This window comes from Ictidomys tridecemlineatus, chromosome 12 (genome assembly GCF_052094955.1).
Source record: "Ictidomys tridecemlineatus isolate mIctTri1 chromosome 12, mIctTri1.hap1, whole genome shotgun sequence".
Classification (NCBI taxonomy): Eukaryota; Metazoa; Chordata; class Mammalia; order Rodentia; family Sciuridae; genus Ictidomys; species Ictidomys tridecemlineatus.
Genome location: NC_135488.1, coordinates 100,295,911 through 100,309,920, shown reverse-complemented (window position 1 = coordinate 100,309,920; position 14,010 = coordinate 100,295,911). Strand labels below are relative to the sequence as shown.

Genomic DNA, 14,010 nt, shown 5'->3' with positions numbered 1-14,010 from the left:
ATAGGATTCTCAGTTTTATGATCATTTCAAAGAACCAGATTTTCCCTATTGTCAGTTTCCATTGTCTAGTCCATCGATTTTTCATCTTTTCTTTGTTTTACTTTGCTCTTCTTAAGTTATCGTAAAGTTAAAACTTTAGTTATTAATTTTTAGTCTTTCTAATACAAGCAATCAAAACTTAAGTTTCCTTCTAAGTACTTTAATTTCAGCCACACTTTTTTTTTGTACCAGGGTTTGAACCCAGGGGCACTTTACCACTGAGCCACCCCAGCTCCCCAGCCGCCTCCCCCTTTTTAAAAAATTTTTTTTAAATTGTAGATGGACACAATATCTTTATTTTTTTTGTGTATGCTGAGGATCAAACTCAGTGCCTCACATGTGCAATGCAAGCGCTCTGCCACTGAGCCCCAGCCCTCCCCAGTCCTTTTTTTATATTTTATTTAGTGGACAGGCTCTTATTGAGTTGCTTAGTACCTTGCTGAATTGCTGAGGCTGCCTTTGAATCCTCCTGCCTCAGCCTCCTGAGCTGCTGGGATTATAGGCATGGGCATGCGCCACTGTGCCTGGCTCAGCCACACATGTGTATAAATTTTTCTTGTTTCTCCAAATATTTTCACATTTCTCTTGCAATTTAATTTTTGACCTCTAAATTATTTAGGAGCAGATTATTTAATTTCTACATAAGTTTTATTTTTTAAGTGTGTTTCTTTTTTTTTTTTTTTCAGTAGTTTACTATTATTGGTTTCTGTTTTCATTTTGATGTGGTCAAAGAATGCAATGTTATTTTCATTCCTTTAATAAAAGTTTAAAGTTTATGGCCCAGCCTGTAATCTTTCTTGGTGTGAATGCACAATGCATTCACTTGAAAAGAATGCATATCCTGTATGTTGGGTATAGCATTCTATGAATGTTAGTAACTCAAACAAGGTGGCTGCTAATGTAGTTTAGTTCATTTATGTGTTCACTGAATTTTTGTCAAAATTCTACCAGTTGCTGAGAGGAGAGATTAAAATTTCCTAAAATTGTGGAATGTCTATTTTCCCCTTTAATTCTATCAGTTTTTGATTTGAGTACTTTGAGGCCCTATTATTAGGCACATACAACAGGTAATTATGTCTTCCTGATAATTTGACATTTTTGTCATGAAGTGTCTGTCTCTGGCAATCCTGTCTGTCTTGAAGTCTGTTTTATATGAAATTAAAATAGCTACTCCAACTTTCTTATGTTTGCTGATTATCTGGGATAGATTTTTTAATTCATTTACAATCTGTCTATGTCTGTATTTAAAGTGTGTCTCTTGTAAGCAAATATATTAGTAGGGTCTGCCTTTTTATTGATTATTTCAATCTCTGATTTTTACCTGGAATGTTTAGACCATAAGCATTTAAATTAATATCGGTATATTTGGATTTAGGTCTGTCCATATATTATTTGTTCTCTTTCTTGTTTTTTTTCCCCTTTGTTGTTCTTTCAGAGTATTTGAGTGCTTAGTGTCCCATTTAAATGTATTTACCATAACTGGGTTTTTGTCTATGTCTCTTTGTATTTTTTTAAGTGGATCCTTTAGGATTTATAATATTCATGTTTATCCTTTTACAGTCTATTTAGATTTAATATCTAACACTTTGCTTAATTGTAGAAACCTGGGCTGGGGATGTAGCTCAAACGGTAGCACACTCGCCTGCCTTGCGTGCCGCCCATGTTCGATTCTCAGCACCACATACAAACAAAGATGTTGTGTCCACCGAAAACTAAAAAAAAATAAATATTAAAATTCTCTAAAAAAAAAAATTTTTTTAAAAATTGTAGAAACCTTACAGCCATATAGATTCTTTTAATCTTTTGCCCACCTCCCATTATAGTATAGTTGTTTTATGTATTGTACCTACATAACATATATTGAAAAACTCTACAAAATAATGTTAAAATTTTGCTTTAAAATTTTAAAAATACTTACCCAGTGTTTACCATTTCTGTTGCTTCATTCTTGAAAATCCAAGTTTCTCTGTGGTATCATTTTTCTTCAGCTGGAATTTCTTCAGCTTTAGCATTTCTTAAATCTCTTAGTTTTTATTTATTTTTATTTAGATAACTTCATTTTATTTGTTAGAATATTCTTTTGTGTGGTGCTGAGGATCAAACCCAGGGCCTCACACGCGCTAGGCAAGCACTCCACTGAGCCACAACCCCCCACCCCCGAAATATTCTTAAGTGTATTTTCACTGAATGTAGAATTCTGAGTTGACAAATCTTTTCTCTCAGGATCTTACAGATTTATTTATCTATTTATTTATATTGATTCTTTTTAGTTATACATTGCAATAGAATCCATTTTGACATAATTATAAAAGCATGGAATATCTCTTGTTCTAATTCAGTCTCCTGTACCTCTCCTTTCCTTTCCCTCCCTCCACCCCCTGGGATCTTACAGATATTGTTGCATTGTCTTCTGGCCTCCTTGATTTCTGTTGAGAAATCCATGATGGTGTGAATCTCTGGTCCCTGTAATGTAAGATGTTGCTTTTCTGAAGCTGTTCTCTAGATTTATTTTCAATCTTTGCTTTTAAATAATTTTGTTTGATTAAGATGTGTCTGTGCGTGTTTTCTTTGAGTTATCCTACTTAGTGTTTGTTGAGCTCCTCGAATCTTTTAAATTTATATCTTTCATTAAATGTGGGAGGTTTTTTATCATTAGTTTTTCCAAATTATTTTTCTTTCTCCAAGGAGAAGAGATGGTATCTCTTCTCCTTGAACCACAGCTACACTTAAGTTAGAACTTGGAGATTGATCCACAGGTTGTTGAGTCTGTTTTTTTTTTTTTTTTCAATTTCCTTTTTCTCTTTGTTCTTCAGATTGGATCATTTCTATTGCTCTGTCTTCAAGTTCACAGACTCTTTCCTCAGTCATCTTCATTCTGCTACTGAACCCATGCAGTGAGTTTTTATTTCAGATATTGCATTTTTCAGTTCTGAAATCTCATTTGATTCTTTTTTATGCTTTCTGTTTGTTGATAATTCCTGCTTTGTCTTTCATTTCATGTGTGTTTTCCTTTATAAGCAATTATAATAGCAGCTTGAAAGTATTTGACAGTTCTGGTATCTGTTGATGATCTATTCCGTTGAGAATTATATTTTTCTGGTTTTTTGTGTTGCATGATTTTGGAACTTATCTTTAACATTGTGAATATTATTTATATAAAGTTTGGATCCTATTGTAATCTTCTATACGAATCTTGCTGTTTTTCTTTTAGCAGGCAGCCTGTTTAGGTTCAAGCCCTAAGTTCTGCCTTACCTTCTGAGAGCAACTGTTAAAAATCTCAAGTTTTGTCCTTTACATTTTTGCTATGATGTAAATGGGGGCTCATCTCATTCACAATAGCCCAAGAGTGAGTTTGAGATTTCTTCAGGTGTCTCAGATTGTCAGTTCTCTAGGCTTTTGCTGCATTGTTTTGGGTCACTTAGTTCAAATTTTATTTCAGTTTTCAGTCTTTACTAGACTGATTTTAATATGCTTCTCACATATCTTGCTCAGGTTAGGCTGTGATTTGTATGGCTTCAAATGTAAAATTATGGAATCGCCTTCTGTGCCTTTCTTCTCTCCAGAATTTTCCATACTCTTGCCAACAGGGACTCCTTTTCCTGATTATGTAACCAGAAAGTTGGGGTTTCTGTTGGAATTTAAGCTGCCCATACTGCTCTGCACATAGGCCCAGCATTGTTGCAGAGTCATGAAACAACTGGGAAACTCATTCCACATAGGTAACATATCTCAGTTTTTACTCCCCTGCATAATCCACTGCTTTTGTTTAATATAAGAGTCCAAAGTTTATCATTGTAATCAGCAGGAAGGATGGGCTGTAGTGAGTTTATGCTACCATACCAGAACCAAGACCACTCTATTGAATTTGTAATACGGGACCTCGTGCAGAGAATTGAAAATTGTGCAGAGAACTGAAAATTGTTCTTCCCTACTCATAGGATACTGAAGCCATCTTCTTTTATGTTTATGCTGATTTCCATCCCCTTCCTCCCAAAGGAAACCATGTAAATAAGTGTCATGTTTGTCCTTAAATATTTATGAATCCTTTTAAAACTGGAAGAGCTGCTTTATATATGTATTTATTTTTAATTTACTGAGATGACATTGTAATAGATTCTTTCTATTTCTTTTTTCATTCATCAGAGAATGCCTTTTAGTTAAATTCTGTGTGTAGAATTGGCTTATTGTGTCTGACAACTACATAGTATTTCATAATTGGTATCTATCACATTTTATATATTTTCCTAAGGAAGGTCACCTGGGATAATTTACTTTTATTCTCTACTCTTACAAATGTAAGATATGTGTGATTTTTTTTCTCCTCCCCAAGATTGGGGATTTAACCTAGGGGTGCTTTACCACTGAGCTACTCCTTAGTCCTTTTTTTCTTAATTTATTATTTTGAGAGAGTCTAAGTTGCTATGGGTCTCACTAAATTGCTGAGGCTGGTCTTAAATTTGCAGTCCTCCTGCCTCAGCCTCTTGTCACTGGAATTACAGGCATGTGCCACCATGCCCTGCTTATTAATTTTTTAGAAATATTTTTAAAATTTTTGATGAACCTTTATTTTATTTATTAATTTATTTATTTGTGGTGCTGATAATTGGACCTAATGCCTCAAATATGCTAGGCAAGTGTTCTACCACTGAGCTACAGCCCCAGCCCCTCAGTAATGTTTTTCAATTGTTATACTCACTAGTCTTAGATTTAAGAATCTAGATCTAGCTTTTTATCAGGAGTCTATAAACAGTGTAACTTAGACAAGGTAGCATTTTATCTTCAGCTGTAGAAACTAAGCATTGTGTTGCCAAGTTAAGACAAGGCAGCTCTCATTATGGTTTATAGAGGAGACTGAGCAAGAAGGAAGATGGATCAGATTAGTGTCTATAGACTGTTTTTTTCCCTTTGTATTCTCAGAGATATCCTTTAGTTAGGTCCCTCTAGCAGAGAGAGAGGGAAACTTGGACACATCTAGTTACTGATCTAGGGGATCTGAGAGCCACAGAATACCCAATTACATTGCTTAAAATTTCTTTTTCTTAGATAAATCCAGGAAAGAATTTCTTCCTTCTATTGCAAAATGGACTGCTTACTCTTTCTGATTATAATGAAGTATAATAATAATTATATATGTTGTGTTAGACTGATAAATGTAATTTTTAGATTACAATTTATAATTTTTTAAAAAATTAGCCTTCTTTTTATATATGTATATATATTTTTTTAGTTGTTGATAGACTTTTATTTTATTCATTCATCTATGTGCAGTGCCGAGAATCGAACCCAGTGCCTCACACATGCCAGGCAAGTGCGCTACCACTGAATCACAGCCCCAGTCCCCAAATTAGCCTTCTTAATAAAATAAAATTAGCTGCCTTAGTTTTTTGCACAAGTAATCGACTTGATTATCTTCTTATGATAAAATAATTAATAAGGATTTTACTCCAGACCCTCGTTGGTACATGATTTTTGTGTCGTGTTAGTAGCAGGACCCAGTGCTCCATAAAGGATAATAGTTTCCAGTACACTATCCCTCACGATGACTCCTTAAGCGGCTCATCATCTGCCTCTTCATGTGAACCAGTGAGTGATTTTCCAGCATCCTTCCGAAAATCTACCTACTGGATGAAAATGAGGAGAATCAAACCAGCTGGAACTTCTCGTACTGAAGGTATCAGAATTAATGTCTGTTTCCAAAGACAGTGTGCTCTGAAGTTATATTTTGAGATAGTTGCTCTAAGTGATTCTTTTTTTTTTTTTTTAGTTGTAGTTAGGCACAATACCTTTATTTTGTTTATTTTTATGTTGTGCAGGGGCTTGAACCCAGTGCCTCACACATGCCAGGCAAGCGCTCTACCACTGAGCCACAACCCCTGCCCTATAAGTGATTTTTTAAAGTATTAAATGCCACAGACGTTTAACCTCATTAGTGATTAAAAGATTTTAACATGGTAGGCTATTGCGTACTGTTAGCTTCATGAATTGTCTAATAGAGTAAAATACTGCTGACTCTACTCTTCTAGTTTAAACTTCAAATCAGCCTTCTTCTCTATGGGATTTGAACTTCTTTCCTGTGTTCTGGTTTGCTCTTTTTTTGCACATGTAAGGGCTGGATAAAGAGTCATGGTAGTATATTCTAGAGAGTCACAGTCATAAAAATTGACTGGTAGCTCTCTATCTTGAACAGTTCTTCTACTTCAGTGATAGCCTCAAATCAAGAAACAAAATATTTCCTGAAGACTTTTTTTACTCTTAGGGAAGAATTGATGATTCCAGAGTGGAGGGTCAGTCAGTTAATTAGAAATTACACCAGCTTTCCTAAAAATACCACAACACTTCTTTGAGGCCTGCATTCACTAGTGATTTTTCTCTTTCATAGTCTTGTGAATGATGTCTTGAAGACAGACCCAGAAGTTCATTTACAAACTGTACTGAGTTGGTGTTTTGTTTTTGTGTGATATTTCAGGGTCAGGTGGAGTATCAGCAAAAGGAAAAAGGAAACCCAAGCAGGAAGAAGATGAAGATTATGGTGAATTTCCTCAGAAAAAGCATAAGCTTTATGGTAAGGGGTTCATTTTGCTACTTTTTCCTTGGGTCACTAGGCTTTATTCTTTGAGGATAAAAGAGAATGAGACTTTGGGGGCTGGGGTTGTGGCTCAGTGAATAGAGTGCTTGCCTAGTATGTGTGAGGCACTGGTTTGATTCTCAACACCATATTATAAATAAGTAAATAAAATAAAGGTCCATCAACAACTAAAACAAAAAGAGAGAGGTTTGGGCCTTTGGTTTGGGCCTTTATTGTCTTTAGAACCCTTTGAATTTGGGGGTGGGAGTAGCCTCATCCTAACTTTTGTGACTTAAAGGAGGCAGGCAGTTGAATGAGTGGGGTTTTGTGACCAGGTGAAGGGGAGGGAAGAGATTTTGGTGTTAGGGAGGGGTTAGTAAAGGTAACATGTTGAACTCCATGTCTCCATCTTGTGTCAGGGAGGAAGCAACGGCCTAAAACTCAGCCTAATCCCAAATCCCAGGCTCGTCGTATTCGGAAGGAACCACCAGTTTATGCAGCAGGTATGCTTTCTTTTGGAAGCTTTGTGGGATGTAGTATAAACTCTGGTTTATTTTTGTTGTCCATGAGGAGTGATGTACTCGAGCATTTCTTAAGGAGGCATTTGTTAAGTGTCTGTTTTGGAAAAAGATAACTTTTAGAAGTTATATACAGGAAGAATCTGTATATAATAGCCAGGAAGGGGAAAAACCATTTTATGACACTTTTCCTAAATTGTGAAATTATGATTTTTGTTTCTTGAGAATACCGCAGATCATAAAGTGTCATTTTTCTCTCCTTTGTAGGCAGTTTGGAAGAACAATGGTACTTAGAAATCGTGGATAAAGGCAGTGTTTCCTGTCCTACCTGCCAGGCAGTGGGGAGGAAGACCATAGAGGGTTTAAAGAAACACATGGAAAACTGCAAACAGGTTAGATATCTTACGGCATTTCATAATGGTTAGGACTTTTTACCCAAAATTTAGACCTGGTACTGTGTATAATATGCTGAATACAGCAGGTTAGGGGGAAGCATTGTGTGGCAGAGAGAATGTAGACTTGGCACTTGACAGACTTGGGTTTGAATCCTCACTTAGCTCTGTGTTAATTTGGCATTTAGCTTTTTATATGTGGACTTTAGTTTCCTCTTTTGTAGAATGGAGAAAAAATAACTACTGTGGGTATTCCATGTGTGGATAAGAAAGAAGTAATGCATGCTAAGTGTTTAGCCCACTGCATAGCAATTTGTAGTATTCTGTTTCTCTGTTGAACAGTGGAGTACTGAGTACTATGTTTTTCTTTTAGGAAATGTTTACTTGCCATCATTGTGGGAAACAACTTCGTTCACTGGCAGGGATGAAGTATCATGTCATGGCGAATCATAATAGTTTGGTAAGAGTGTCTTCTCTGTGAGCTCATGTGGTGTGTGGATATCTTTTATTAGGTGAGTGTACATATCTCAGTGCAGATGATTGAGGTTCTGGAACCTCATAGGTGTGTAAGAAGACTCTATTCAAGATTTATGCACAATGAAATCATGGAGGTAGACCGTAGATACTTGTGTGAGTAGGTTATCCCCAAAGGCTTATATCCTGGGAGGAAGAGGCTCAGACTCTTATTTATATTCTCTTTATTTCCTTTGTCTCTCTAGAAGATGGAGAAAGCTAGAACTTGGAGAAAACCAAAATATTAGCTTAGCTGCTAATCCAGTTCTTCATTTTCTGTGTTTCTTTTACTGTCTGGCATTTCCATGAATCATCTACTTATTTGCTTCTCTTGATTTCTAGCCCATTTTGAAGGCTGGAGATGAAATAGATGAACCAAGTGAGAGGGAACGGCTTCGAACAGTCCTAAAGAGACTGGGAAAGCTCAGGTGCATGCGTGAGGTAAGAGCTCAAGGACAGCAACTCCTCCCTGGAGTCCCAGGTCATTGTCTTTCTTTTATTGTTCTCCATTTCTCTTCTTTTCCTTTATGGACTTCCTAGTTCTTACAGCATATGATGGCCCCTGCTTCTCTAGGTCTCTTGAATTTATTTATGGTTCTTTATTTTCTTTCTCATCCCCCAAAGTCCCCTCCTCTTTGTTTAGAGGGATTTCTTTACCAACTTTTTTTTTTTTTTTTTTGGTGTGATGAAGAGGATCCAGGTAACCTCACTGTGAGGAACAACTTTAATGTTGCTGGCTGTTTGATATTGGGGTGGGGTTGGATCATAGACCAAGCAGGAAACTATGATACAAAGTAGGTGCCTGGTTATAATTCAGCAAATGCCAACTGTATTAGTCAGCTTTTTACTGCTGTGACTAAAAGACCTGACAAGAACAATGTTAGAGGAAGAAAAGTTTATTTGGGGCTCACCATTTCAGAGGTCTCAGTCCATTCCTTGGGGCTCAATTAAGGCATGGTGAGTGTGGTGAAGGAAGGTAGCTCACATGATGATCAGGAAGCACAGGGAGGCTCCACTTGCCAGATACAAATGTATACCCCAAGTGCATATCCCCAATGACTGTTCTCCTCCAGGCATACCCTATCTGCCTTCAGGTCCCACTCAGTTAATTCCATCAGGGAATTCATTGGTTGGATTAAGGCTCTTATAATCTAATCGTTTCTCCTCTAAACCTTCTTGCAATGTTTCACACATGAGCTTTTGGGGGCACACCCAAATTACAACACTAAATAAACTGATTGAATATCATGGCTCACAGATAGGACATCCAGGGAAAAGGAAGGATTGTACCAAGGGAAATGTTGGAGAAAGTCTTATAACATCACAGTGTTTTTTTGTATTTTCTGGTGGTGAATGTTATAGCTTTTTATAAATTTAGGGATCATGTCAAAAGATGTAAGATTCTAGCTGGGTGGGACGGCATGGCACATGCCTGTAATCCCAGTGGCTTGGTAGGCCGAGGCAGGAGGATCACAAGTTCAAAGCCAGCCTCAGCAACTTAGCAAGGTCCTAAGCAACTTAGTAAGACTGTGTCTCAAAATAAAAAAAATATATAAAGATCTGGGGGACGTGACTCAGTGGTTAAGCACCCCTGAGTTCAATCCCTGGTACCAAAAAAACCCCAAGATTTTAGATTCTAATGTGGGTCTGTTTCCTGTGTTTAGAGTTGCTCCAGTACCTTCACCAGCATTATGGGATATCTATACCATGTTAGAAAATGTGGCAAAGGGGCTGCAGAGCTGGAGAAGATGACCCTGAAGTGTCACCACTGTGGAAAACCATATAGATCGAAGGCTGGACTTGCATATCACCTGAGGTCAGAGCATGGGCCTGTGAGTATTGACTCCTCTCTAGACCCTTTTTGGGGGTTGTACTTGGTGGTGTGTACCCCTACCTCTTTCTGTATATCTTGGTTTGTCCTTTTGTGTCAACTTTTAGTCTTTGAATGCTTTTGTTTTCTCTTTCTAATTCTTTTTCTCATTCTTATTTCTGATTTTGGAACATTATTAGGTTAGGGAAATGAAAATTCAAAGTATAGTCCAGAGCTGGAGATGTTGCTCAGTGGTAGAGTACTAGCCTACCATGTACAAGGTCCTGAATTCTACCCTGGTACCACAGAAAACAAAACAAACCAAAAAAACTAAAGTATATTTAAGGAAGAAGTGAATGTTTTTTATTTTTCCTTGGTACTGGAAATTGAATCCAGGGGGCTTTTTCTATCGACCTGTAGTCTCCTGCCCTTTTTATTTATTTATTTATTTTGAGATAGGGTCTCATTAAGTTGTGGAAGCTGGCCTGGAACTTATAATCCTTTTGTCTCCCAAGTAGGTGAAATTACAGGGATGCACCACCGCATCCAACTTTATTGTTGCATCTTTTAAACTAAAAGCATTCCCCTTTAATTGGATTTTTTTGGACTCTGTCCAGCTTGTCTCTATTCTAATTTTTGTTTTGTGTAAATGTGTGTTGACTTTTTCCCCTTAATTACATTTCCAAGCTTCTCTGTTGTGTGTTTTTGAGAGTCAAGTTTATTAAGATATAATTTACGTATGGAATATTTGCCCTTTTTTTTTTTTTTTTTTTGTGATGCTGGGGATTGAACCCAGGGCCTTGTGCATAGGAGACAAGCACTTTACCAGTTGAGTTGTATCCCCAGCCCAATATTTGCCTTTTTAAATGTACATTTAGGAGTTTTGGCACCTGTATTCATGTAACCACCACTGAACTACACGTCCAGTGTAGTTTTTTGGTACTGGGCATTGAACCAGGGTGCTGAGTCATATCCCCAACCCTTTTTATTTTTTATTTTGAAACAAGGTCAAACTAATTTGCTTAGGGCCTTGCTAAATTGCTGAGCCTGGCCTAAAACATGTGATCCTCCTGCCTTAGCCTTTTGAGCCATGGGATTACAGATATATACCATGACTCACAGCAGCCCTTTATTTTTCATTTTGAGAAAGGATCTCACTAGTTGTCAAGGCTGGCCTCAAACTTGGAATCCTCCTGCCTCAGCCTCCTGAAGTCACTGGAATTGTATGCATGTGCCACAGTACTTGGAGGTAGTTTGTGTTTAGTGAAGTGCCTGTTCAAACCCTTTGATCATTTTTTGGGCAGATTTTGGGGGATTTTTAAATTGTTTTATTAAGTTGTAAGTATATTTAGTTATTCATATATTCTGAATTCAAGTCCCATCAGATATATCATATTTTACAGGTTTTTCAAATAACAGAATTTTACATTTCAATAAAGTTCAATTCATACTTTTTTTGTTTTTGTGGGTTTTGTATTTGTTTATCTAGAAAATCTTTTCTTTTTCTAATTTGTAATTTTCTGCTGTTGCTGTAATTCACCACAAACTTAACGGCTTCCAACAACACAAATGTTTTACATTAGTTCTTTAATTATTATTATTATTTTGGGCAGTGGACATTGAACCCCGGGGCGCTTAACCACTGAGTCACATTGTCAGCCCTTTTTTTATATTTTGTTTAGAGACAGGGTCTCACTAAGTTGCTGAGTCTAGCTTTGAACTTAGAATCCTCCTACCTCAGCCTCCCAAGCCGTTGGGATTACAGGCATGCACCACCATGCCCGGGTCCCCTGCCTCTTCTGCTGCATCTCTCCTACTTAAAGTCAACTGATTATGGACTTGAATCACATTTATATAGAATTTCCTCTTAACATCACCTAGATTAGTTTGATTGATTTATGACATTAGCCTAGCCAAATTGACACTTTATAATCACAAAAATTTTTTCCCACAGTTTCTTCTAGAATTTTTATAACTTAATATTTTACACTTAGAACTGTGGTCGTTTTAAGCTAATTTTTGTATATAGTGTGAGGTATGGGTTGAAGTTTATTTCTTTGTATAAGAATGTGTCTTGATTTTTGACCACTTTTACTTAATACAACAGAATAGATTTATTTTATCCTGATAAGAAACTTTTTTTACCAGTAAAGTATGCTCTAATCTGGTGGGCTCAATGTTAGTGGTAAAGTTAGTAAATAGCTCTTTTGCTACTTAGAGCAGAATGGACAACTTTTAATTGCTGGCCTGTGTTTTGTGTGTCTCATTCTTGCAGATTTCCTTCTTTCCAGAGTCGGGACAGCCAGAGTGCTTAAAAGATATGAGCCTGGAGCCAAAAAGTGGGGGGCGAGTTCAGAGGCGTTCTGCCAAGATAGCTGTATACCACTTGCAGGAGCTGGCCTCTGCTGAACTGGCCAAGGAGTGGCCTAAGAGGAAGGTGCTTCAGGACCTGGTACCTGATGATCGAAAGGTATGGTAGAGACTTGTATTAATTTTGGAAACATTGTGTTTAATATTGTATTTACTGTACAGAAAAAATCCAGTGTACTTAAGTTCATGATAAGCAACATTTAGCTTCTTTACCCCTGGAGTTGGAGTATATCTGATTTAGCTTAAGTGTTTGGGGTCAGGTAAGGCTTAGCATAATAGACTGTTTCTGAAGTTTCTCAAGTAGCCCTCTTAATTTTGTATTACTTCCAGAGAGAACCTGAATTCTCAGATTAGATTTTTGCTTAATCTTTGTCCAGTATGCTTCTGGTTTGTTAGTTCAGATATAGTAGTTTACGTTTAGTTTAGGTAAGTGGTTTCAATTTGGTTTTGTAGCACTAGAACTTCCTGCACACCAAACTTTATGCAAAATATAAGCTGGGTGCAGTGGTCCACACCTGTAATCCCAGAGATTTGATAAGATGAGACAGGAAGATCATAAGTTCAAGGTCAGACTCAGCAATTTAGTGAGGCCCAAAAGCAACTTAGTGAGACCTTGTTTCAAAATAAAAAATAAAAATGTTGAGGATATGGATCAATGGTAAAGAACCTCTGGGTTCAATCTCAGTACCCCCATCCCCTGCCCCCCCAAAAAAAAGAAAGAAAGAAAAACAACCAAAGCAGTCCGTAAAATAACTTAAAAGCAGATCTGCTCTGGATAAACTGAGGGTCATGAGCCCAAAATTTATCTATTTGGCCTTCCCTTTTATACTTTCATTACTCCCCTACCTGACCCCTAGTATCCTTTTCAGGGATGCTAACCTGTTTGAAAGTCATTGGATTAGAGTAGACCTTAGAAGAAGGAGCATCAGTCAAGAGGAGACAGAGGCCATAGACTCTGGGATCATCAGGGAACAGTTTGAGGGCATGTACAATATATAATTAAGGTCTTGTTACTCTCCAGAGTATCATGAACAGTTTATATTTGGCCTAGGACATTGACTTATGTGACAGGAATGTTATGTCTTAGAAGAAATAAAGTCAAATCCTAGAATCTAACACACCTCTGTTTTGGTCAAAAAACCAGTCCTGTCCAAGGAATTGGATCTTGTTTTTAATATCAGAGCATCCTTTTTTGTTTCAAACTTACTTCTTTATTTTTTTTCCTCTTGCTACAGGCTATCTAAATTCAGTTTAAATGTGAACTTTGCACAGTGATGTGTATCTTGTGATATTACAGTCAAGTTTCACTGAATCTGGTATGTGGTAGGGAATTTGAAATAAATATTTAATTCATTGATAAGATTTAATAGTCTTATTTAGCAGATACTCTCCTAAAATCACAAAATAGTTTTATATTTTTGACAGTTATGGGTAAAGGGCATTATTTTATTTTATAGCATAAAATTTAATTTTGAATAGATAATATATATTCTACTGGTTCAAAAATTAAATGATGATAAACATTGAGTTATACCACTCTCACTCTCTCCTTGTTATGATTACCTCCTCTGATTGGCTTCTTGTGAATATTTCTAGTGTTTCTAAATATACATGTAAGCAATATGTATTTTCTCAAAAAAATTATTTTTTGGTACCACGGATTGAACTAGGGGCACTTAACCACTGAGCCACATCCCCAGCTCTTTTTTTCTTTTGAGACAGGGTCTTGCTAAGTTGCTGAGGCTGACCTTGACCTCTTTAAGTTGCCTCAGCCTCCAAGTATGCTGGGAATACAGACATGTG

At 36.8% G+C, this 14,010-nt stretch overlaps 1 protein-coding gene across 7 annotated transcripts in view; it reads left to right on the top strand.

The window, feature by feature from the left end:
* Znf512 (zinc finger protein 512) overlaps positions 1 to 14,010 on the top strand; it is a 32,435-nt gene that overhangs the window by 6,817 nt on the left and 11,608 nt on the right. The window contains exons 3-12 of one of the 7 annotated variants that reach the window (XM_021724572.3): positions 2,853 to 2,933; positions 5,308 to 5,343; positions 5,526 to 5,710; positions 6,506 to 6,601; positions 7,024 to 7,107; positions 7,390 to 7,514; positions 7,888 to 7,974; positions 8,370 to 8,468; positions 9,692 to 9,859; positions 12,113 to 12,307. In XM_021724572.3, the coding sequence (XP_021580247.1) occupies positions 2,853 to 2,933; positions 5,308 to 5,343; positions 5,526 to 5,710; positions 6,506 to 6,601; positions 7,024 to 7,107; positions 7,390 to 7,514; positions 7,888 to 7,974; positions 8,370 to 8,468; positions 9,692 to 9,859; positions 12,113 to 12,307 (1,156 nt within the window). Of the gene's footprint in view, positions 1 to 2,852; positions 2,934 to 5,307; positions 5,344 to 5,522; positions 5,711 to 6,505; positions 6,602 to 7,023; positions 7,108 to 7,389; positions 7,515 to 7,887; positions 7,975 to 8,369; positions 8,469 to 9,691; positions 9,860 to 12,112; positions 12,308 to 14,010 lie in introns of all 7 variants that reach the window. The other 6 variants (XM_040271514.2, XM_078029484.1, XM_021724574.3 and 3 more) reach the window with 6 other exon arrangements.